This window comes from Neoarius graeffei, chromosome 13, assembly GCF_027579695.1.
Source record: "Neoarius graeffei isolate fNeoGra1 chromosome 13, fNeoGra1.pri, whole genome shotgun sequence".
Taxonomy (NCBI): domain Eukaryota; kingdom Metazoa; phylum Chordata; class Actinopteri; order Siluriformes; family Ariidae; genus Neoarius; species Neoarius graeffei.
In genome coordinates this window covers 34,530,113-34,556,748 of record NC_083581.1, presented here as the reverse complement: position 1 = coordinate 34,556,748, position 26,636 = coordinate 34,530,113, and the positions used below count along the sequence as shown (strand labels likewise).

Genomic DNA, 26,636 nt, shown 5'->3' with positions numbered 1-26,636 from the left:
GACAAGAATGGGTTAACATTCCTATCCCTAAACTTGAGCAACTTGTCTCCTCAGTCCCCAGACGTTTACAGACTGTTGTAAAGAGAAAAGGGGATGTTTCACATGGGCTTGTCCCAACTTTTTTGAGATGTATTGTCATGAAATTTTAAAATCACCTAATTTTTCTCTTTAAATGATACATTTTCTCAGTTTAAACATTTGATATGTCATCTATGTTCTATTCTGAATAAAATATGGAATTTTGAAACTTCCACATCATTGCATTCCATTTTTATTTACAATTTGTATTTGGTCCCAATTTTTTTGGAATCGGGGTTGTACTTTTGGTGAGGTAGTGACCTTGACCCTGAGGCTTTCTGTTTAGATCAAAATACATGATCGTATTGGTTTTGGGTATGCGGAAAATGGAGTTACAACAATGATCAAATATTTTGCATGATGTTTTATTACGGTTATGATTAGAATAGAATAATCTTTATTGTCATTGTACCGGGAGATACAACAAAATTGAGGGTGCTCCCACAGAGCCACCATACACCAGAAAAATAAAATGTACATAAGAGACACAGAATATACAATAAAAAACGTCAGGGAAAAAAACGTCAGGGAGTTAAGTATAGTCTCTCAAAATTGAGACATAAAATGTGCAATTAGCAGATAAAAGGCAATAAATATAAGGTGCTTAAACAAGAAGCGGAGGTAGATTTGTTGGTTGTTGGGGTGGAGGTGTTATGTGAGTCCGTTTGTGAGAGTGTGCGTGTGTGTCCGTTGTTGTTGGCAGTCCTGATGGCCCATGGGAAGAAGCTGTTTGTCAGTCTGCTGGTGTGGGACTTTATTGACCTGAAGCGTCTCCCCGAGGGCAACAGATCAAACAGGGGGTGGGCAGGGTGTGAGGGGTCTCCTGTGATGGCCTTGGTTCTTCTGAGGCAGCAGGATGTGGAGATGTGTTCCAGGGTGGGCAGAGGGCAGCCTATGATTTTTTTTTTTTTTTTGGGCAGTGTTTATGACCCTCTGCACCGCCTTCCTATCCACAGCTGTGGACCCTGCGTACCAGACACCCAGACAGTACGTCAGCACGCTCTCCACAGAGGAGTGATAGAAGGCCAGCAGCAGCTTAGTGTCCAGGTTGTTCTTCCTGAGAACATGCAGGAAGTGCAGCCGCTGCTGAGCCTTCTTAACTAGGGCCCTGATGTTAAAAGTCCAGGTGTGGTCAGCGGAGATGTGGGTGCCCAGAAACTTGAAGGTGGTGACAGTTTCCACCCGTTCTCCATTTATGAGGAGGGGGGCGTGGTCCTGTCTTTTCTTCCTGAAGTCCATGATGAGTTCTTTTGGACGTTCAGGGTCAGGTTGTTCTCTGAGCACCAGAGCGACAGTTTCTCTACCTCAGCCCTGTACGATGTCTCGTCCTCACCACAGATGAGTCCAACCATGGTGGTGTCATCCGCATATTTTATAATGTGGTTGGTTGGGTGGGTTGGAGAGCAGTCATGGGTGTACAGGGCGTAGAGTAGAGGGCTCAGGACACATCCTTGAGGGGACCCGGTGCTGAGTGTGGAGGAGTGGTGGGGACAGAGTCTTGCAGTCTGTGGGTGACTCGTCAGGAAGTTTTTAATCCAGTTGCATATGGGGAGAAGGATCTGTAACTGCATGAGTTTGTTGAAGAGAATGTCCGGGATGATAGTATTAAATGCAGAGCTGTAGTCCACGAAGAGCATCCTCACATAGCTCTTCTTGTTCTCCAGGTGGCTCAGCGCTGTATGGAGTGTCGGGTGATGGCATCCTCCATAGACCGATTTGCCCTGTATGCAAACTGGTGAGGGTCGAAGGAGGGAGGGAGGCAGTCTCTGATGTGCTGGGAGACCGATCGCTCTAAACACTTCATGATTACAGACGTCAGGGCTATTGGCCTGTAATCGTTGTGGCTGTCTATGGCAGGTTTTTTGGGGATGGGGATGATGGTGGAGGCCTTCAGACATGTGGGGACGGTGGCATGTGTCAGGGAGAGGTTAAAGATCTTGGTGAGGATCCCTGCCAGTTGGTCTGCACATGCTTTAATCACCGCCCCTGGGATACCATCCGGACCAGCAGCTTTCCTGGGGTTCACTGCTCTCAGGTTTTTCCTCACCTCATGCTCCAAGAGAGAAAGAGGTGGGGTGCTGGAATCAGGGGGAGGCAGTGATTGGAGGTTTGTGGTGGTGGTCTCAAACCGGGCAAAGAAGTTGTTCAGTTCCTCTGCCAGTGTGCTGCTGCTGGGGGAGGCGGGAGGGGTTTGGCCTTTGTAATTGGTTAGGGCCTGGATGCCCCTCCACATCTATCATGGGTTGTTATCCTCCAGGTATCCCTCTATTTTCCTCTTGTAGGAGTCCTTGGCCTGTTTGATGCCCCTCCTCAGATCAGCTCTGGCGGTGCTGTAGAGAGCTCTGTCCCCCGTCCTGAAGGCCGAGTTTCAGGCTCTGATCAGGGTCTGGACTTCATTTGTCATCCAGGGCTTCCTGTTTGGGAAGACCCGGATGCGTCTTTCCTCTGTGACGTTTTCTACGCAGCATTTGATGTAGAAAAGGACAGACTCGGTGTATGTGTCCAGGTCCTGATCCTCAAGGATGCTCCACTCTGTGCAGGCAAAGCAGTCCTGCAGTTGGAGGAGAGCATTTCCAGGCCAGGCTTTGATGGTCTGAGTGGCTGGTTTAGTTTGCCTTCTGAGGGGGGCGTAGGCTGGGAAGAGGAGCAGAGAGAGGTGGTCTGATTGTCCAATGTGGGGGAGGGGGGGTCGCTCTGTAGGCATGTTTGATATTTGAATAAACACGATCGAGTGTATTTTCTCCCCTAGTTGCACACTTGACGTGCTGGTGGAATTTGGGGAGGACAGACTTGAGACATGCTTTATTAAAGTCCCCAGCGATGATGTGGACGCCATCCGGATGAGCCCTCTGATGTTTGTTTACGATGTGTAGCAGATGGCCGAGTGCCGTGCTAACGTTACCATCGGGAGGGATGTAAACAGCGGTCACAATAGCTACTGTTAGCTCCCGTGGCAGGTAGAAAGGTCGGCACTGGACAGACATGGCCTCTAGATCCGGTGAGCAGTGGGTGTTAATTACCTAGCTGTCTGAGCACCAGTCATCGAGCACGTAAACACACAGTCCCCCTCCTCTGCTCTTACCGGAGGCTTCGTTCCGGTCATAGCGGTGGATGGTGCGGCCTGCTAGTTCCACTGTAGCGTCGGGGATTAGCGGGTGTAGCCAGGATTCACTGACGATCAGCAGGCAACACTCACGGATGAAGCGGTTGTATGTGATCTGTGCCTGTAGATCATCCATCTTGTTTGCTAGGGATCTAGTGTTTGTGAGGAAGATCGATGGTAGCAGAGGTCTGTGTGGTTGTTTCCTTAGCTGAGCTAGCAGACCTGCCCGGCATCCACGTTTCTGCTTCCTCTCCCTACGCCGCCTCCAGCACCTGCCATTCCCGACAACAATCCATGGTGCTCCCGTTGGTCTCGCTATCTCCGGTGGGATGTTGTGAGTCCGTGAAAAGGTGATCGTAATTTCAGTTTTTGCCTGAAATCCAATGTTTATCAAATCTTGGCGGCTGTAGATGGTATTGCTGTGGCAAGAGTGTGTCCAGAAAAGATTCGAAAGACACAAAAAACACAAAAGGGTGCAAAGTAGCGGGGAGCCTCGAGCCGCAGCACCCGTCTGCGCTGCCATGTATGGATTACTCTGTGAGCGCAGCAATCCTTGGGTGTATAAAGTTACAACTTAAAATACAATTAGTGATGACTGTAGACTTTTCAGTGGACTACAACCTTTTTAAGGGAATGCGATGTAGTCAACCATTTATCATGTCCCAGATCAAGCCGCCATTTTTCCACAAATTTGCAGAATTTTTGCCAAATTCTGAATAGAGTATTCACATCAAAGATTTAATTTTATCTGTATTATTTCTTTCATTATTTTATTTCAAATTAAAACCAACATCACCATTCAAAACCATATAGTTTATTGACTGTGAGTATATTTAGTGGGGTACCCCCACTGTACCCAGTTTCTGAGACAGACCCGGATATAAATATTATGCCAAATTATTATGGCAAGTTACAAAAAATTAAAGAGAAAATTCAAGTCCTTGTCTCCAGTTTACGAGTCCGAATGCAATTAATGCACAAGTCTGAGTCATCAGCGCTCGAAGTCTGAGTTGAGTCACGAGTCCTTAAAATTAGGGCACGCGTCAGACTCTACTGCTACAAGCCTGTTAGAGGAGTGCTTACAGTTGTGACTGTTTATTGTTGGTGGGGTGTTTTATGGTTTTAGATCTGTTTATTGTTGGGGCTGTTTGGTTGTCGCTGCTGTGTTTATGGTTGTAGGTGTGCTTGGTTGGTGCATGTTTTTTGTTTGTTTGTGGTAATTTAGGAGAGTGTGGTTTTTTTTTTTTTTTTTTTTTTTTTTTTTAAACAATATTTTTCCTTTTGCGGGATACTGTGCTCTTCTCATCTCTTGGTCATAGCTTCCAGGATCACAGCCACTTGTCAATCTTCTATTCCAGACAGATTGCTAAATGGAAATGAGGACGACACACACACACACACACACACACACACTTTAGATGTATATTTATAGCCTTAATCTCACCTTGTGATTTGTGTTTTTATTTTTCTCCATCATCGCTATGGTGATTAATGAGGTATTAGATTAATCTCCACCCCGTGTGACCTGGACACCTCATAGCTCTTAAACAACCTAAGTGTTCATGATGACACACCTCTGCAAATTCTCACCATACTGCAACATACCGACTGTCATCACCTCCAGATGAGAGGCACTCAATGAATGACTAACAGTACACATGCAATTCTGTGTGTCAGTGTTGGTGGTGGATTCCAAGACTGGGCTGCCATTTACTCTTCTGAACCTGGAATAGATGAGCCACATTTCAAGAATGTTTGGCTGGTTGTTAAGAATGGGATGTTTGATGGGAAATTTGGGTGAAAATGTACTCCTGTGTCCCTTTTTCAGGAAGAGGAGATGCCTGAGGTCGAGATCGACATTGATGATCTTCTGGAGGTGAGCAGCGAGGATGAGAGAGCTGTAAAATTACAGGCAAGTGCTGACATTCACACTGGAGAAAGACCATTGGATCTACAGTGGGGCAAAAAAGTATTTAGTCAGCCACCAATTGTGCAAGTTCTCCCACTTAAAAAGATGAGAGGCCTGTAATTTTCATCATAGGTACACTTCAACTAAAGCCCTATTCGCACGGGATTAGTATTACCTGTGAACCTATAGTAATTTGTAAATTCCCACCCAACCTCTGTGTTAAATCCCTTGCATTCGCGCGGGATAAGCAAAGTCCGTAATTTACTCAATTTACAGACATCACGACCGGATATGTCGTAACATCCTGTACTTCAGAAACACTCATTCAGTCATGTCCCGCCCTCCCGCCCCAGTTAAAGACAGCTGACAAATCAGAAACGCCCATTCAGTCATGTCCCGCCCTCCCGCCACAGTTAAAGACAGCTGACAAATCAGAAACACCCATTCAGTCATGTCCCGCCGTCCCGCCACAGTTAAAGACAGCTGACAAATCAGAAACACCCATTCAGTCATGTCCCGCCCTCCCGCTGCCACTCGGCGAAAGAAAAGTGTAGACACAGGCTTTTTAGCTTACAAATTACTATTCTGTTTTTTTTTTTAATTATTATTAAAAGGCACATCGAGTTTAGTCCTGCCTTGGCCAGTGCATTCTGAAAGTATGTTTCAGTCTGTAGCCAACAATGCATGTTATTGCAGATCATATCTCTCCACACAAACTAAAGGCACAGGTGCCGACTTTTTCACGGCTTTTTCATGGACTGTAACGGCATTTGCTTATGTAGTAATTTTAATACAGAATTTACTCTGATGAAATTATTCAGACACTCCAACGCCCCCCCCCCCAAAAAAATCGGATCTGCACGAGCCGTGAAAAAGGCGCGCCGTTTGCATCCCTGTTTAAACTCATAGGTTAACCGACTTTAACCGGCTAATGAGGCTCGGTGGTCGGTCAAGATTTTTTTTAGTTTTCGCCATCCCTAGTCCATGGAGGATATGGCCTGGCTATAGCTATGAAATATTAAAAATGTTCCTTACCGAAAGCAGCCACACAAGTCATCCAAAAATCTCCGAGCTCTCCTCTTGGATTTCTTCCTGTTTTTGGGAAGCGGATTTCATGTAGTGTGGTATGGGGCACGACTACCACTTGCCCCTAAAACAGTACTCATGAAAATTTCAACCGTAGCCTCCATTAGCCTACTCACAGTAACCGGAAAAGATATAAAACGCGCGCAATTACAATAACAAACACGGACATGCGTATTCGCACGGGACTAGTATTGTCACTGGACGTCTGTGTTTGACAAAATATAGTAGGTAATTTGAGGCGGAATTATTACTTTACAAATTACAGACATGGCGCATTCGCACGGGACTAACATCTCAGACATTCTCTGCAATTATTACAAATCGCCAGAGGTTCACAGGTAATACTAATCCCGTGCGAATAGGGCTTATGAGAGACCGAATGTGGGGAAAGAATCCAGGAAATCACACTGTAGGATTTTTAATGAATTAATTGGTAAATTCCTCTGTAAAATAAGTATTTGGTCACCTACAAACAAGCAAGATTTCTGGCTCTCATAGACCTGTAACTTCTTTAAGAGGCTCCTCTGTCCTCCACTCGTTACCTGTATTAATGGCACCTGTTTGAACTCGTTATCAGTATAAAAGACACCTGTCCACAACCTCAAACAGTCACACTCCAAACTCCACTATGGCCAAGACCAAAGAGCTGTCAAAGGACACCAGAAACAAAATTGTAGACCTGCAGCAGGCTGGGAAGACTGAATCTGCAATAGATAAGCAGCTTGGTGTGAAGAAATCAACTGTGGGAGCAATTATTAGAAAATGGAAGACATACAAGACCACTGATAATCTCCCTCAATCTGGGGCTCCACGCAAGATCTCACCCCGTGGGGTCAAAATGATCACAAGAACGGTGAGCAAAAATCCCAGAACCACACAGAATGTGGATGGATTCACACCTAGTGAATGACCTGCAGAGAGCTGGGACCAAAGTAACAAAGGCTACCATCAGTAACACACTATGCTGCCAGGGACTCAAATCCTGCAGTGCCAGACGTGTCCCCCTGCTTAAGTCAGTACATGTCCAGGCCTGTCTGAAGTTTGCTAGAGAGCATTTGGATGATCCAGAAGAGGATTGGGAGAATGTCATATGGTCAGATGAAACCAAAATAGAACTTTTTGGTAAAAATTCAACTTGTGTTTGGAGGAGAAAGAATGCTGGGTTGCATCCAAAGAACACCATACCTACTGTGAAGCATGGGGGTGGAAACATCATGCTTTGGGGCTGTTTTTCTGCAAAGAGACCAGGACGACTGATCCGTGTAAAGGAAAGAATGAATGGGGCCATGTATCGTGAGATTTTGAGTGAAAACCTCCTTCCATCAGCAAGGGCATTGAAGATGAAACGTGGCTGGGTCTTTCAGCATGACAACGATCCCAAACACACCGCCCGGGCAACGAAGGAGTGGCTTCGTAAGAAGCATTTCAAGGTCCTGGAGTGGCCTAGCCAGTCTCCAGATCTCAACCCCATAGAAAATCTTTGGAGGGAGTTGAAAGTCCGTGTTGCCCAGCGACAGCCCCAAAACATCACTGCTCTAGAGGAGATCTGCATGGAGGAATGGGCCAAAATACCAGCAACAGTGTGTGAAAACCTTGTGAAGACTTACAGAAAACGTTTGACCTCTGTCATTGCCAACAAAGGGTATATAACAAAGTATTGAGATGAACTTTTGTTATTGACCAAATACTTATCTTCCACCATAACTTGCAAATAAATTCTTTAAAAATCAGACGATGTGATTTTCTGGATTTTTTTTTTTCCTCATTCTGTCTCTCATAGTCGAGGTGTACCTATGATGAAAATTACAGGCCTCTCTCATCTTTTTAAGTGGGAGAACTTGCACAATTGGTGACTGACTAAATACTTTTTTTTGCCCCACTGTACTTGAGCTGTAAATTGTAATGCGTGTCATTTCTATGAGCAGTTTGTAAGACTAGACCGAGATGGTCCTGTTTTTGTTGAAATCAAGGTGCTGAGATCTTTGTTTCTCTCATCAGGAATCCCTTACAGACTGCTATAAGCCTACTGATGTAAGTCTATGCCAAATTTACATTTTTATGATCTCCGTATACCATGTTCTCTTAAAAGAAAGGGTCCTTTGGTTACTTAATGATTTTAGCATTCTGGAATGGTTCTACTTGGAACCTTTTGTCCAAACTTTTCCCAAAAGGACAAACTGAGGAACCATTTTGGGAACCATTTATTTTCAGAGTGCATTATTTAAATATCTGCGTTAAGCTGGAGTTATTAAAGGGGAACTGAAGTAATTTTTAAACTTGCTTTATTTCTTAATTAACATGTTATTCAGTTACATTTTCGGTTTTAGTAACCTTGTGTCTTGACTCGTATTGGCAATTAAATATTCTACTTATCGGCCTATTCGGTTTTTAGCCATGTTGAATTTAGTTCGTTTGTTCCACTGCAGGCATCACTTATCCGCGCGATCTTCACAAGACTTGTGCGAGACTTCGAAACATGAAGTGTCAGCCAGGTGTCAGTGCCGCCATTTTGAAAACTGTTTTCCACACAAACCCTGTGTCTGAAATCACTCCCGATAGGGCACTATATAGTGCGGACGCCATTTTGTATCACTGTCTGAAACCTTAGTGAGAATTATTACACCCTACATAGTGCACTCAAAGTATCCCACAATGCATCACGAAAAATAGTGTACAACGATGGTCACTAACCAAAGCAATATATCCCATCAGGCATTGCGGTTGCGCTAAAAGAAATCAAATTAAAAGTCTCAAATTTGATTTAATAAAAGGCAGCGGCAAAGAAGAAAGCATTCAGCCTTGATTTAAAAAAAAAACTGAAAGACGCAGGTACTTTGTATTTATTATCGTGGGAAATACACTCAGTATAATATGGATTTATCACAAAAAATACATGCATGTATTTATTATTTTGAAAACCCACCGGCCGACTGATCTGGCACGTTTTAATTGTGCGACAGTAATGACGTAAATACCAGCGCGACGGACTAGTGTCCGAAAGCGTTTCTTCATTTTACCAATGAGCTCAATATATAGTCCTCTATATAGTAATTCCCTATATAGGGAGTAGTGAACGAGTGAGTGATTTCAGACACAGGTGAAACGTGGCACAAAAACGAGTTTAAATGACGATCACTGCCTACTTTTTTCAAACTTTCCTGATTGCTATCAAAGCAAATTAAACTTCCGGCTTGATTACATCAGCATTTGAAAGAGGGCGCGTGCGTCTTTTGACAACGTTGGCAGACGTCGGTCACTTTGATTTCCGCTGTACGTTTTACTTCCGTGCTATGATGTCTCGCACAGGTCTCAACGAATCTCGTTTACGGCCATCGCTTTGACATATGGACTGATGTATTACGTAGCATATTTCAAACACTCATAACTTGCTATAGCAGTGACAAAATAGCTGTCAGAAATGCATTCCGACATTTAATAAAATGAGAAATAGAATTTTGATAAATTTGCCTTCAGTTCTCCTTTAATGTTGTGTTTATGGCATAGTTGAATTCTCAAATCTGATTGGTCAGAAAGTGTTGATTGGTTTTCTGTAGAATACTAGTACTTCCTGAAGTATTTAAAGGAAATTGATCAGCTTCCGAGTGGTAAAGGCAACCACAAAACCCCCGCACCACCCTGTTGTTTGTTGTGCTAGAACAGTACATCCCACTGCATTTTTTTTTTATTCCTTATGTGTAGTACAGTATCTGGTGCCATTGCCTTCTGGCTCAATACACACATTGCCTTCTGGTTCAATCCGATGGAGCCTACTGACCGGAAAACCCACATTCGTCTAATGGAGCCGTCTAAATAGAATATCCAGAGTCCCTGACCTCCATACAGATAAATAGATACTACTATACAGTGCGGTTTTCACCCAATCTCTATCCACTGATTCTGTAGCATACGTGTGATTTATCAAATCAAATACATGTGAAGCACTTATTTTCGTATAATGCCTTTATGAATTATTCAACTGTATTAGTACATTAAGCCTTAAAGGTGAACAAGGCAAGCGTTCAGAGATGGGACAACTATACTACTATATGGACATAAATGTGTGGTTTCAGTTGGGTTTTATTGAAAACGATGCTTGCAAAAGCATGTTTTGTGCGTTCCTGAGAAAATGGTTAGAACTTTCCTGAAGGTGATGATACAAGGGGCAACTTTTTGGGCAATGTTATCGGCAAGGGGCAACCAGGTAAGACACAGGGCAACTAATTAGGGCAACAGACAATTGGCACCAACCAATCAGATCTATCGCCAGGGAGACAGACACCGCAAAGATGGACGCTGAAACATTCGCAGCCGTCACTTCTGTCTTGGCTTCGGCCTTTATTTCGCTCCTCTGTGAACTAGATCAGACAATCAAACTGTTTAAAAAATTATATAAAAACATGTTAATAAAAATGTATGAGAATGAGGACAGGCAGACTATATAGGTGATGATGAAATTGAGAGTAAGTCTGTGACTGGTCTTCTTGTATTTAGTGTATATGTATGTACTGTATATATGTATTGTATGTGTGTCTATATGCATAACATAAGTATCTGTATATATGATTTGATTTGGTCGATATTATACCATGTCGGTATGTCTTGGTATGTTGGTATTTTTTTTTTTTTTAATTGCTTTTTGTTTTCTTTTGTATATATAGTTTATTATGGTGGAAAGTGACATTTGATTAGCGGTGGTGTAGAGGGTTAGGATTGGATAAGTTATTACTTCTTCCTAATCCTTTCTGAACATTGTTATTGCCTTGTGGCTACGCTATTCTGTTTGTTTATGATGTTGTTTTGATTATTGTATTTTTTATTTAAATTTTTATTTTTATATCTTCTTTATTGTTCAGAATAAAGTAATCAATCAAAACAATAAGTTAGACAACTGTTAGTTATTACAACTCTCAAAAAAAAAAAATCACGAGCTGCCCATCACTTTTAACTTGATGCAAGAGAGCTAACATTATCCCTACATAGCTAGAAATAACTTTCACAGCTAACTATGTGAGTAAAAACCACCGCTAGTTAGGTAAATCTCATTCAGTCTCTGTGGAGCAGTGGTTAGCTAACGGCAGTTTACACTTAACTGAAAAAAAATCGATGTCTTAATAACATGAGCACATAAGAATAGATGTCTGTTGGTTTTCTAATCATTTGATGAGGTAAATTCACCACTTTTGGGTTTACAAGTTGTCTCTCTTTTTCTTTGCTCCATTTCCAGAGACGCCGCCATCTTTTGTTTGAAAATTTCAGAACCTCTCAGGTGATCATGTGAGTTACTGCTAGCACTCTGATTGGATGATCTTAAAAAGTTGCCCAAAATGAACAAAATTGTTTAGATAGAAATTGTTGCTCAAGTTCAATGGGAAAAAGTTGCCCTGTGTATCATCACCTTGACAGTACCACAGCCATCCATGCCTGGGAGTCTAGAGAGAAAAATTGCCCATGCTTGCCAGGTGGGAAGGATGGCATAGGATGGCAAATACATGTGGCTTCACCCTAGGTGGAAGTAACACTGCTCTAATGGTGTGAAAATACACACAAAAAATCTAAAATGGGAAAGAGCTGTTGTGTGATTGACTTCAAATAGATTCAACAAGAAATCGGAGCTCTCTTTTTACAGACTATGGAAACCTAAAGAAAAGAGAAGCAGATGGAAGTAATACAAATGTTCATAAATGCTTAATAAGAAAATACCTATTTGTTATTAACACTTCATTTTTAATAAAAGGAATATTTTAGTCTCATCTCATTATCTCTAGCCGCTTTATCCTGTTCTACAGGGTCACAGGCAAGCTGGAGCCTATCCCAGCTGACTACGGGCGAAAGGCGGGGTACACCCTGGACAAGTCGCCAGGTCATCACAGGGCTGACACATAGACACAGACAACCATTCACATTCACACCTATGGTCAGTTTAGAGTCACCAGTTAACCTAACCTGCATGTCTTTGGACTGTGGGGGAAACCGGAGCACCCGGAGGAAACCCACGCGGACACGGGGAGAACATGCAAACTCCACACAGAAAGGCCCTCGCCGGCCACAGGGCTCGAACCCGGACCTTCTTGCTGTGAGGCGACAGCGCTAACCACTACACCACCGTGCCGCGGAATATTTTAGTGAATAGGATATATTTTACTCCAACATTTACAAACGTGGGTAAATAATTATTGTTGGTTATTAAGAAAATGAAACAAAAGGGGTTTTTTTTATTTAACAAAAGGAATATTGATGTTGGTGACGAATAGGAAAATAAAATGTTGCATTTTTGGTAATTTTCTTCATTTTTAAAATTTGTTCAAAAAATATTGTGGGGAAAATCAAATTATGGATCTGATTGAATCATGAATTCGGTGAAGCGTTACGTACCTATGCATACTCTCTCTCCTACGTCCGTCTTGGTGACACTACCGAATCGCAAGCATCTGTGAGCTCATATATGCGGGAGAGGGCAGATAGCACTTTCTTCCCTTGTGAGACAACATATGCAGCCATTTCCGAAAAAAATATACTGTAGTTGGCTTTGCGTATCTCCAAATAAGCACGTGTTAGCCTTCTCCCTTTCCAGTTTGTAGCTATTGTTGTATGATAGTGAAGACCGGCGAGGGCCTTTCTGTGTGGAGTTTGCATGTTCTCCCCATGTCCGCGTGGGTTTCCTCCGGGTGCTCCGGTTTCCCCCACAATCCAAAGACATGCAGTTAGGTTGATGTGGGGCGGCCTTGGGCTGAGGTGCCCTTGAGCAAGGTACCTGACCCCTGACTGCTCCCTGGGTGCTCTGGTGTGGCTGCCCACTGCTCTGAGTGTGTGCGTGTGTTCACTGCTTCAGATGGGTTAAATGCAGAGGATGAATTTCACTGTGCTTGAAGTGTGCATGTGACAAAGGTTTCTTCTTCTTAAGACGTGGCTGGTTAGTGGGACTCGATGGAGGAAACTTGTGGAGAAAATGGGGAGGGGGGTTTGATGAGCATGCATGCTGGAGTGTCTTTATCCTGAGGGGGGAAAAGTTCAAAACCTCCTTTACCACATGATGTAATGTAATCTTTGTCAACATGTCCATGCATATGGGATATACAGTGCCTTGCAAAAATATTCAGCCCCTTTGGTGTTTGTCCTGTTTTGTCACATTACAAGCTGGAGTTAAAATGGATTTTTTGGGGGGTTAGCACCATTTGATTTACACAATATGCCTACAACTTTAAAGGGGCACATTGTTTTTGTATTGTGACATGAACAATAAGATGGGGGGGAAAAAAACAAATCTGGAGTGTGCATAGGTATTCACCCCCCTTAAAGTCAATACTTTTTAGAGCCACCTCTTGCTACAATTACAGCTGCAAGTCTCTTGGGATATGTCTCTATTAGCTTAGCACATCTAGCCACTGGGATTTTTGCCCATTCCTCAAGGCAGAACTGCTGCAACTCCTTCAAGTTAGATAGGTTGTGTTGGTGTATAGCAATCTTCAAGTTATGCCACAGATTCTCAATTGGATTGAGGGCTGAGCTTTGATTAGGCCATTCCAAGACACTTAAATGTTTCCCTTTAAACCACTCCAGTGCGGCTTTAGCAGTATGTTTAGGGTCATTGTCCTGCTGGAACATGAACCTTCGTCCCAGTCTCAAACCTCTGGCTGACTCAAACAGGTTTTCCTCCAGAATTGCCCTGCATTTAGTGCCATCCATCTTTCCTTCAGTCCTGACCAGCTTTCCTGTCCCTGCAGATGAAAAACATCCCCACAGCATGATGCTGCCACCACCATGCTTCACTGTAGGAATGGTGTTCTCAGGGTGTTGGGTTTGCACCACACATAGCATTTCCCATGATGGCCAAAAAGGTAAATTTTAGTCTCATTTGACCAGAGAATCTTCCATGTGTTTGGGGAGTCTGCCACATGCTGTTGGGCAAACTCCAAACATGTTTTCTTCAGCAATGGCTTTTTTCTGGCCACTCTTCCATAAAGCCCCGCTCTGTGGAGTGTACGGCTTAAAGTGGTTTTATGGACAGATCCTCCCATCTCTGCTGTGGATCTTTGCAGCTCCTTCAGTGTTATCTTTGGTGTCTTTGTTGCATCTCTGATTAATGCCCTCCTTGCCCAGTCTGTGAGTTTTGGTGGGCGGCCTTCTCTTGTCAGGTTTGTAGTGGTGCCACATTCTTTCCATTTTGCTATAATGGATTTAATGGTGCTCCGTGTGATATTCAAAGTTTGCGATATTTTTTATACCCCAACCCTGATCTATACTTCTCCACAACTTTGTCTCTGACCTGTTTGGAGGCTCCTTGGTTTTCATGTTGCTTGCTTAGTAGTGTTGCAGAGTCAGGGTCCTTCCAGAACAGGGTGATTTATACAGACATCATGTGACAGATCATGTGACACTTTGATTGCACACAGGTGGATCTTAATCAACTAATTATGTGACTTATGAAGTGAATTGGTTGGACCAGCTCTTATTTAGGGGTTTCATACAAAAGGGGGTGAATACCTACGCACACTCCAGATTTTTTTTTCGTCTTAATTATTGTTTGTGTCACAATAAAACAACAATGTGCACCTTTAAATTGGTAGGCATGTTGTGTAAATCAAATGGCGCTAACCCTCAAAAATCTAATTTTAATTCCAGCTTGTAATGCGACAAAACAGGACAAACACCAAGGGGGATGAATACTTTTGCAAGGCACTGTATGTGTATTGCTTGGGGTTATTTTTGCTGGTCATTTTATAGAAGGTAAAAACAGGGTGTAGTCTTTCCGGACATGTGTATGCACAGTCTGATCCAAAGCTCTCGAACCCCTACACGCACGCACTGCTGCAAAGGACACCAAGATGATAAGATCAAGTAACTAATGATGGCTTGAGGACAAACGTATTGAATTTGTTCATCGTCTAAAATTTCTCTTCAGATGAACTGATGACATTGTATGCCTCTGACACAATCTCTCCATCTCTATTGTAGGCTTTCGTACAGGAGCTGCTCGGAAGGATAAGGGGAATGAGGAAACTCGGTGCGCCACAAAAGAAAAGCCTTTAAGTGCTCACGAAATGGCAAGGACAATCCAGTTACACTGACTGCAAGTCTCAAAATCAATCATCCAACCCATTCTTGGTTCCTCCTAACCACCTCCTTCATAGTTTGGACTACAAATCCCAGACGGGACTCAAGTAAAATTGATAGCTCGTAGTGTTCACTTAGCACAGCCTACCACAACCTCAAAGGTTTTTAAAAGCCTATAATGTTATTTACGTGACCTTTTTTTTTTTTTAACAATACAGTCTAATTTTATTCTTTTTTTTAATGTCTCTGAGCTTATTGTAAGACATTAGTGTCTGATTGTATGTCTGCACCTTTTAAGGTCAAGGGTTTGGATCCATCATTCTTGGATGAGATGTTGAGTTTGAGCATTTTGAGTCGTCTTCCTGGCATTGATTGATCTTACAATCTAACTAGAATCAGTGTGTGTATTTTATTTTATTTTTTGTAATGTGTACCTTGTTATACACTTTGGAGTCTTGTAGCTAAGCAACCATGACACAGTATGTAAAGGGAATTTTGTAGCTTGCAGTGTAGGTGTAAAAAAAAAAAAACTGACCCAAGATGAGGCCTATTTTATGGCTGATGTGTAGCTACTGTACTGTATAGCGAGTGCATACAACTCGAGCTGTTTTCAACTAGCGTCATTTGGATATTTTTCAGCACCGTATATAAATTCATTTTAGTCTACACTCATTTTGTACGTAGTTTGCCAAATAATACAAGAGGTGGACTTTGTACAGGGTTAGTCAAAATTATGTGAACACTAATGGGTTGTTATTCTCCTGAATGCGTGGTGCGCTGTGACCACTGCTGGCGTAATTGGGCCCTACTTTTTTGACACCAACGGTGACGTCAGACGTCTACTTACAGATGGTGCAGCAGTATGCCATTGATGAACTTCCACTACAGATCCGATTGGCAAGGTATTTCCAACAGGATGGCGCACCGCTGCATTTTGGCCGTACTGTTCGTGCTTATCTCGATCAGGTCGATGGATAGGTCGCGGTGAACCATTGCCATGGCCTCCACCCTCCCCTGATTTGACGCCCTGTGATTTCTGGTTATGGGGTATGGTAAAGGAAAGCTTGTATAGCAGGAAAGTTCGTGATATCAAGGACAGAATAAGGACTGTGGTATCATCTATTCCCTGCTAAATGTGTATCTGGGCTTTTAATGGTACTGTTGCTCGCTGGTTTTTGTGTGTTGAACACGATGGCGAACAGGCTGAGACGGTCCTGTAAATCATCTTGCACATATGATCTATGTTTTGTGAATAAATGGTTTCTACCATTTAAGTCTCATCTCATTATCTGTAGCCGCTTTATCCTGTTCTACAGGGTCGCAGGCAAGCTGGAGCCTATCCCAGCTGACTACGGGCGAAAGGCGGGGTACACCCTGGACAAGTCGCCAGGTCATCACAGGGTACCATTTAAGTGTTAACATAATTTTGACTAACCCTGTATAAAGAACCGTGTCTAAGCGAACTTGTGTAACGTTCTCTTCACCTCATAAACGTCACACTCCTGCTGAGACGATATACAAATTGTCCAGGAACCCGGAATGAAATGATGGTGCTGGTAATGCTGCCTTTTTAATTCTTCAGAAGCAGTGGAGAGGTGGTTTTCTACTTGTGTTAAGCTCAGCTCATTCATTTTCTCATCGCCGGATGAGCGAGATGTCCTTTGTCCTGATTTCAGCTCTTCCTGTCTTGTTATGATCACTTAGTAGGTGTTTATTATTAGTGGACCAGACGGAGCATCTGGGTGGATCAGACAATTTCTTTATGGGTCAGTTTAATTATACGGTGAATATTTAAAGGGGTGTGTGTGTGTGTGTGTGTGTGTGTGTGTGTGTGTGTGTGTGTGTGTTTTTAGATACTCTAGAATTCTTCAGGGTTTTGGTTTTGCTTATTATTCTTTTAATGACTTCTGTAAACATTAGAAGAAAAGTCTTTACTTTTGCATGTTTCAAATGGCATGAAGGGACTCTTTAGTCCAACACGTCTTTTTTTTTTTTTTTTAAGTTATTTTTATACCTTATTGATGGTACTGTTTTTCATTATGAAGCTCCAAGATTTTTTTTAACTATGAGTTATGAATGTCTTTTTTTTTTTTCTTCCCTTCCCCCCCTTATGTAGTATGTGCTGGGTTTTTTGCATTGTTTTAATTATAATAAAGTGAAAAGGACATGCTGCTGGTTTGGATTCAAGCCCACAGTCCGTCATTGTTAAATCTGGTTTATTTGTTGTAGCTTTATGTAGAAGGTTTTGAAGTTTCTTCTTTATTCTTTTGTCCTTTTTTCCTTCTTTCTTCAAGCAGTAGCACAAAGTGGAAGACGGTGCAGTCAAAAAGTGGTCAGTTTTAAAAAGCAATGCCATCGGGTTTTTTTTTTGTTTTTTTAAATTTAAATCTTTTCGTATGAGAGCTAAAGTCTCAAGTTTAACAACACAATGGAGGTTCGAGTATTTGGGTAGACGTTTTAATTTCATGCAGACGGGAGCAAGCAATCTGAAACTCCAATGACAAAGAAGGCCTATGTTTAATATAGGACTGTAAATTTAGTCATCTTAAGAAGAAGAATACTTTGTCACCCGCACAGTGAAATTTGTCCTCTGCATTAGACCCAGCTGAAGCAGTGAATACACGCATGCATACCCAGAGCAGTGGGCAGCTATACTACAGCGCCCAGGGAGCAGTTGGGGGTTGGGTGCCTTGTTCAAGGGCACTTTAGCCCATGGCTGCCCCATGTTAACCAAACCGCATGTCTTTGAACTGTGGAGGAAACCCACGCAGACACGGGGAGAACATACAATCTCCACACAGAAAGGTTCCCGTCGGCCACTATGCTCAAACCCAGAACCTTCTTGCTGTGAGGCAATAGCACTAACCACTTCATCACCACGCCATCCAAGTAGCTGTTTTATCCTGTTTGTTTTGCATAATACAACAAACCAAGGACAGCATGGTGGTGTGGTGTTTATCACTGTTGCCTCACAGCAATCAGGCTCTGAGTTGGAACCTCACAGCCAACTGGGGCCTTTCTGTGTGGAGTTTACATGTTTCTCCTCGTGCCTTTGTGGGTTTCTTCCAGGTGATCAGGTTTCCTCCCACAGTCCAAAGACATTCGGATTAGGTCAACTGGCTACTCCGAATTTCCCAGGAGTGTGAATGGCTGCCTGGCTGTGTTAGCACTATGATAGACTGACGACCTGTCCAGGGTTTATGCCGTCTCTCACCCGAAGTCAGTTGGGTTTGGCTTCAGGTCCCCCACAACCTGCGATTGATGAGCAGTACAGAAAATGAATGAACAAACGGAGTTCATTAGGAAATATTGCAGGCAGCTACAATAACAAATTCAAAATTTCTAGTGGAATAATTTCTAATTATTCAAGCTGCAATGCTAAAACAATGCACCGTTATTCTGTTTTTGTCATGTAAATTTGAAAAGCTAAACTGATCCCTTCTACCCCTAACAGTAACAGGAGGGTTGTTGATGTAGAACTCATCAAAAGGAAAGGGAAGAGAAGTCTACTGCCTTTACTTCATTGAATATTAGATGGAGTAAAACTGTTTATAGTAAACACTGTTTAACGCACTGTTCAACAAAGAACTATAAATAAAGTCAAATAATTAACAATTGTACATTAAAATAATGCATTTTGAAAATTTAACATACACCTGCTGGCCACTTTATTAGGAACATCCATCCAGCTGCTATCTGTTTTATGCAGTTCTCTAATCAGCCGATCCCTTGACAGCAGCACGATGCATAAAATCATACAGATTCAAATCAAGAGCTTCGGTTAATGTTCACTTCTTCAAACATCAGAATGGGAAAAATTGTGATCTCAAAGTGTGACTTTCTTTCACTGTGGCATGGGTGTTGGTTTGAGCCAGATGGACTGAGTATTTGAGTATTTCAGAACCCACTGATCTCGTGGGGTTTTCACACACAACAGTCTCTAGAGTTCACACAGAATGGTGCGACAAACAAAAAGCATTATGTGAGCGACAGTTCTGTGGGTGGAAACAAACGCCTTGTTGATGAGAGGTCAGAGGAAAATGGCCAGATTGGTTCGAGCTACCACGAAGGATATAGCAACTCTTTACAACCGTGGTGAGCAGAAAAGCATCTCAGCATGCAACAGCAGAAGACCACATTGGGTTCCACCACTCAGCCAAGAACAGGAACCTTAGAATCAAGGACAAGTTCCTATTAAAGTGGCCGGTGAGTGTAGAACTGAGAATAAATTGTAAAATCACTGGTCACGAAAAATTCAGAACACACTTCTCTTTTATGTTTTTATGTCTCTCCTTCTGTCATAAGCACATACTCAAATACATGCAACCCCACACACACAGTGAGCAATGGAAACAGAGGAAACCCATTGCATCCTGTTGCAAAGACTGGTTGAGTGACAGAGACATCCATACACACATTCAAATATGAAGATAAAACACGGTAGTAAGACAGTTATCAGGCTAAGAAGTCTTGTGTGAGTGCACCACACACAAATAAGTAAGGGCAACTATGTTCTCACGCACATCTGTTCTAACACATACACCTACAGACGAACTCACAGAGAGAGAGAGAGAGAGACAGAGAGAAGACAATGCATTGTCATGCAGATATATACACACACACACACGATATTTGCCATCCTTCACGCCTGGGGGCAGCCGCACAACACCGGCAAAACTTGCCAGGTCTCAGAAAACTTGCAGTTACCCATTCTTACATTTGTAGTGTTGCAATATGCGTTCACGGCGATTTCTTTTTTAGCTCTGCTTAGGTACAACATAGCCGGATGTGCTAACGTCAGATAGAAGAAGAAGAAGAAGAAGCAGCAGCAGCCTTTACAGTGTCTTGCAAAAGTATTCATCCCCCTTGGTGTTTTTCCTGTTTTGTTGCATTACAAGCTAGAATTAAAATGGATTTTGGGGGGCTTAACACTATTTGATTTACACATCATGCCTACAGCTTTAAAGGTGAAAATTGTTTTATTGTGACACAAACAATAATTAAGATGAAAAAACAAATCTGGAGTGTGCATAAGTATTCATCCCCACAAAGTCAATACTTTATGAAGCCACATTTTGCTGCAATTACAGCTGCAAGTCTCTTGGGGTATGTTGTATGAATTTAGCACATCTAGCCACTGGGATTTTTGCCCATTCCTCAAGGCAGAACTGCTCCAACTCCTTCAAGTTGGATGGGTTGTGTTGGTGTACAGCAATCTTCAAGTTATGCCACAGATTCTCAATTGGATTGAGGTCTGGGCCATTTCAACACATTTAAATGTTTACCTTTAAACCACTCCAGTGTAGCTTTAGCAGTATATTTAGGGTCATTGTCCTGCTGGAACGTGAACCTTCGTCCCAGTCTCAAACCTCTGGCTGACTCAAACAGGTTTTCCTCCAAAATTGCCCTGCATTTAGTGCCATCCATCTTTCCTTCAGTCCTGACCAGCTTTCCTGTCCCTACAAATGAAAAACATCCCCACAGCATGATGCTGCCACCACCATGTTTCACTGTAGGGATGGTGTTCTCAGGGTGTTGGGTTTGCACCACACATGGCATTTCCCATGATGGCCAAAAAGATCTGTTTTAGTCTCATTTGACCAGAGAATCTTCTTCCATGTGTTTGGGGAGTCTGCCACATGCTGTTGGGCAAACTCCAAACGTATTTTCTTAAGAAATGGCTTTTTTCTGGCCACTCTTCCATAAAGCCCCGCTCTGTGGCGTGTACAGCTTAAAGTGGTCCTATGGACAGATACTCCCATCTCCGCTGTGGATCTTTGCAGTTCCTTCAGTGTTATCTTTGGTGTCTTTGTTGCATCTCTGATTAATGCCCTCCTTGCCCGGTCTGTGAGTTTTGGTGGGTGGCCTTCTCTTGTCAGGTTTGTAGTGGTGCTATATTCTTTCCATTTTGCTATAATGGATTTAATGGTGCTCCGTGTGATATTCAAAGTTTGGGATATTTTTTTATAACCCAACCCTGATCTATACTTCTCCACAACTTTGTCTCTGACCTGTTTGGAGGCTCCTTGGTTTTCATGTTGCTTGCTTAGTAGTGTTGCAGAGTCAGGGTCCTTCCAAAACAGGGTGATTTATACAGACATCATGTGACAGATCATGTGACACTTTGATTGCACACAGGTGGATCTTAATCAACTAATTATGTGACTTATGAAGTGAATTGGTTGGACCAGCTCTTATTTAGGGGTTTCATATGAAAGGGGGTGAATACCTACGCACACTCCAGATTTCTGTTTTTTCATCTTAATTATTGTTTGCATCACAATAAAACAACAGTTTTCACCTTTAAAGTTCTGGGCATGTTGTGTAAATCAAGTGCTGGTAACCTTCCAGAAAATCCATTTTAATTCCAGCTTGTAATGCGACAAAATAGGACAAGCACCAAGGGGGATGAATATTTTTGCAAGACACTGTATTTGTCACATGTACACTCGAGCACAGTGAAATTCCTCCTCTGCATTTAACCCATCTAAAGCTGTGAACACACACACATACCCAGAGCAGTGGGCAGCGATGCTACAGCACCCAGGGAGCAGTTGGGGGTTCGGTGCCTTGCTCAAGGGCACTTCAGCCATGATACAGAGGGAGGGGAAAGTGCTGTTCATTCACTCAACTCCCCTCAAGTTTTTCCTGCCAGTCCCAGGAATCAAACTGGTAACCCTTTGGGCCAAGGCTGCTTCTCTAACCTTCAGGCATATCACATGCACGTCTTGCCTTGCTTAAATTCAACATCAAACTCACACTGGTTTGAACATTTTGGCTTAATTTTATATTTTAGAAAAGAAAGTGGGGGCAATCATCAGGAAACAGAAATATTTTTCCATACTCTGTTTTCCTTTTTCCATTCTTCGTTTGCATGTAACGTCATAGCTAATTATGCATGACGATTTGAACCGGAAGTCGGCCATGTTGGAGGATATACACAAACTCATGCGGCACACATTTACTGTAGAACAGTGATTCTCAAACTGTGGTACGCGTACCACTAGTGGTACGCGGGCTCCATTCTAGTGGTACGCCAAAGAATCACTTAATTAAATATAAATAAAATTTAAAAAAATAAAAATAAAACGTGAAATACTATCCATAATATCTGAATGGATGAAAATATCTTATCAACCGATGACAAGAAAATGAAAGGAGATACAAATTAAGTTAATAATTTAAAAAAGTTTGCAAGTGCTTCTGGGTAGCCATACGTAGCGTACGTACGCATTCCCGCCGGTTCCGCTGACAGACGGTTATCCGCCATTGGTAGACCAGGCTGTGATGGGAAAAGGTGGAGGTGGCTTTGCTAATTATGACGAGTACGACAAAATTATTGTCGTGGCTTAAATCCGCGAATGGGAGCGTGGATCAGGGGAGAGGGAGAACTGAAGAGGACGCGTGTGAGCCGAGCGCAGATGCTAACGGCAGTGGCAAAACCAGCCCCAGAACTGCTAGCAAACAGCAGAAACCAGTGAGGAGGAAGTATGACGAAAAATACATAAAACTGGGATTCATTTGGAGCGGGACAGAGGAGCTGCCCAGGCCGCAGTGTGTTGTATGCGGGGACGTTCTGAGCAATGAGTCCATGAAACCGTCGCATCTCAAACGGCATCTTACAACCAAACACACAGCACTAAAGGACAAACCAATGGATTTTTTTTTTTTTTACAAAAACATGATGAACTGAAGCAGTCCAAGTCCACCATTCTGTCCTATGGTACACCCGTAGCCAAAGCACAGGAAGCTTCATATCGTGCCAGCCTCCTGATTGCCAGAGCCGGTAAGCCGCACACAATCGGGGAACTGCTGTGTTTGCCATTAGCCAAAGAGATGACACGTATCATGTGTGGAGAGAAAGCTGCCAGAGAGTTAAACTTGGTGCCGCTTTCAAATGACACCGTGTCAAGGAGAATAAATGACATGGCTGACGGTGTTAAAAAGACACTGATTGAGCGCATTAAGAACAGTAGATATTTTACCATACAGCTTGATGAGAATACAGATGTTGCAGATTTGGCCAATTTATTTGATTCATTATTTAAGTACAGTGTTTTATTTTCCTATATTTAAACACAGTGTTACTGTTAAAAGTACTGTGTGTAATGTTACAGTGGCCAACAATATTAAATATACTTGTTAAATAAAACCTCCGCCTTGTTTTTAATGAATACTTAGGCCTACTACGCTACTGTATTTTAATGTTGGTCATTATGGTGGTACTTGGAGAGCCAAGTATTTTCTGAGGTGGTACTTGGTGAAAAAAGTTTGAGAACCACTGCTGTAGAAGATATGCTCGAGAAGTTCTTGCGCTCAAGAATTCCTTTTGTTTCTTTGCTATGCCGACTCTTTGTGCTGTAACTGGATGCGGAAACAACTCTATTCGAGACAAGGGGACTTATAAGTTCTTTAGAATTCCAGCAGTTATAAATAATCAAGGAGAAAAAACAAGAGAGGCGTCCATGGAGCGTAGATGTCAATGGCTGTCCAACATAAACCGAGCTGATCTGAGTGATGAGAAAGCAAAAACCACATGAGTCTGCAGTGAACGTTTTATCAAAGGTAAGTGCTACAAACTCGTTATTAATGAAAGATCGCAATATACAGTGGCATGCAAAAGTTTGGGCACCCTTACTGAAAATGTCTGTTACTGTGAATAGTTAAGTGAGCAGAAGATGAACCGATCACCAAAAGGCATAAAGGTAAAGACGAGACGTTTCTTTTCAGCGTTTTCTGCAAGATTTGTGTATTATTTTTGTTTTGTACAATTGGAGAGTGAAAAAAGAAAAGGAACAACATGCGAAAGTTTGGGCAGCCCAATACACTTGAGTACTCAGGTAACTTTTACCAAGGTTCCAGACCTTAATTAGCTTATTGAGCTGTGGCTTGTTCAAATTCTTCATTAGGAAAGGTCAGATGATGCAGATTTCAAAGCTGTATAAATTCTCTGACTCCTCAAACTTGTCCCTAAAATCAACAGCCATGGGCTCCTCTAAGCAACTCCCTCACATTCTGAATAATAAAATAATTGATGCTCACAAAGCAGGAGAAGGCTACAAGAACATAGCAAAGTGTTTTCAGGTAGCTGTTTCCTCAGACTGTAATGTTATTAAGAAATGGCAGTTAACAGAAACAGTGGAGATCAAGGTGAGGTCTGGAAGATGAAGAAAACTTTCTGAAAGAACTGCTCGTTGGATTGCTAGAAAGCCAAATAAAAACGCCTGTTTGACTGCAAAAGACCTTCAGAAAGATTTAGCAGACCCTGGAGTGGTGGTGCACTGTCCTACTATGCAGCAACACCTGAACAAATATGACCTTCATGGAAGAGTCATCAGAAGAAAACCGTTCCTGTGTCCTAGCCACAAAATTCAGCGTCTGAAGTTTGCAAATGAACATCTAAGCAAGCCTGATGCATTTTGGAAACAAGTCCTGTGGACTGATGAAATCAAAATAGAACTTTTTGGCCACAATGTGCAAAGGTATGTTTGGAGAAAAAAGGGTGCCAAATTCCAGGAAAAGAACATCTCTCCAACTCTGAAGCATGGGTGTGGATCGATCATGCTTTGGGGTTGTGTTGCAGCCAGTGGCACAGGGCACATTTCATTGGTCGAGGGAAGCATGGATTCGAATAAATGCCAGCAAACTCTGGAAGCAAACATCACACCATCGGTAAAAAAGTTGAAGTTAAAAAGAGGATGGGTCCTACAATAAGACTATGATCCAAAACACACCTCAAAATCTACAATGGAATACCTCAAGAGGCACAAGCTGAAGGTTTTTCCCTGGCCCTCACAGTCCCCTGACCTAAACATCATTGAAAATCTGTGGATAGATCTCAAAAGAGCAGTGCATGCAAGACAGCCCAAGAAACTTGTAGAACTGGAAGCCTTTTGCAAGGACGAATGCGCGAAAATCCCCCAGGTAAGAACTGAAAGATTATTAGCTGGCTACAAAAAGTGTTTACAAGCTGTGATACTTACCAAAGGGGGTGTTACTAAGTACTGACCATGTCAGGTCCCCAAACTTTTCCTTCAGGTCCTTTTTATTTTTTGGTATTTTACGCCTGTAAATGATGGAAATAAAATGTAATCTTGCGGAAAATATTAAAGAAATGTGCCATCTTTACCTTTATGCCTTTTGGTGATCAGGTCATCTTCCCGCTCACTTAACTATTCACAGTAACAGACATTTTCAGCAAGGGTGCCCAAACTTTTGCATGTCACTGTATAAGAAATATTGGATCATTTAATAACCTGGTCATGCAGAAACTCGCTGCTGTCAAACGTGACAAAGCCGTGATCATCGAGTGTGTGATCCAACAATCAAAAGCTTCTACAAAAGAGCTGAATATAATTTTTGATGACGCTGCTTTTATTTTGCTTTTTCTTTCCATTCGGGAAACCAGCTGATCTCTACAATTTTACGGATCCAGACTGGGCTCCAACACAAAATATGGGCCACAACAAAATCAAAGATGGTACTAAAGCAGTAGCTTGAAATGCGAGGCTTATAGAGCGCAGAAAGAAATGCAAAATTATTGAAGAATCTTCCCAAACGATCACAGAGTCAATCGAACAAGATTCATGTCAATCCACTACCTCAAATACTGCAGCCTCCTCGCCCGGTGAGGGCTCTTTTATAACTCAATATGTTATATAACGTATATATAAGCTTTGAAATGTAACTCTCTTGGAAGGACCATGCAGTGAGTTAAAATAAGTCGAATAAGTTATGTTATCACTTGGAACGCTGTTTACAGATGCTATGTTGTTTGATTGATTGTATATCCTTCAACATGGTGGTGGTTAATGACGCAAGCAGTTTTGGTCATGTGGTTGCAAACGAAGAATACTTATCCAGACCTAAAAATTACTAAAATCAAATTCCATACTTTTCCATACTTTGTAGGATCCCTGTTATTTCTAACAAATTAGTGTTAAAATAATGTTTCAAATGGTATTTTGAAATTATTTTCAACAGTGTCTTTTGCGAAATGTTTTTTTTTGGAAAGGTAATAAGAGCGCTGGGCGGCACGGTGGTGTAGTGGTTAGCGCTGTCGCCTCACAGCAAGAAGGTCCTGGGTTCGAGCCCCGGGGCCGGCGAGGGCCTTTCTGTGTGGAGTTTTCATGTTCTCCCCGTGTCTGCGTGGGTTTCCTCCGGGTGCTCCGGTTTCCCCCACAGTCCAAAGACATGCAGGTTAGGTTAACTGGTGATTCTAAATTGACCGTAGGTGTGAATGTGAGTGTGAATGGTTGTCTGTGTCTATGTGTCAGCCCTGTGATGACCTGGCAACTTGTCCAGGGTGTACCCTGCCTTTCGCCCGTAGTCAGCTGGGATAGGCTCCAGCTTGCCTGCGACCCTGTAGAAGGATAAAGCGGCTAGAGATAATGAGATGAGATAAGAGCG

At 42.5% G+C, this 26,636-nt stretch overlaps 1 protein-coding gene across 1 annotated transcript in view; it reads left to right on the top strand.

The window, feature by feature from the left end:
• The window catches only part of ppp1r14c (protein phosphatase 1, regulatory (inhibitor) subunit 14C), a 76,208-nt gene extending 59,027 nt beyond the window's left edge, over positions 1-17,181 (top strand). Inside the window, exons 2-4 of the mRNA XM_060936792.1 lie at positions 5,010-5,093; positions 8,175-8,207; positions 15,129-17,181. Coding sequence (XP_060792775.1) covers positions 5,010-5,093; positions 8,175-8,207; positions 15,129-15,203 — 192 coding nt within the window. The 3' untranslated portion in view covers positions 15,204-17,181. The remainder of the gene's footprint in view (positions 1-5,009; positions 5,094-8,174; positions 8,208-15,128) is intronic.
• Positions 17,182-26,636: the final 9,455 nt, after the last annotated feature.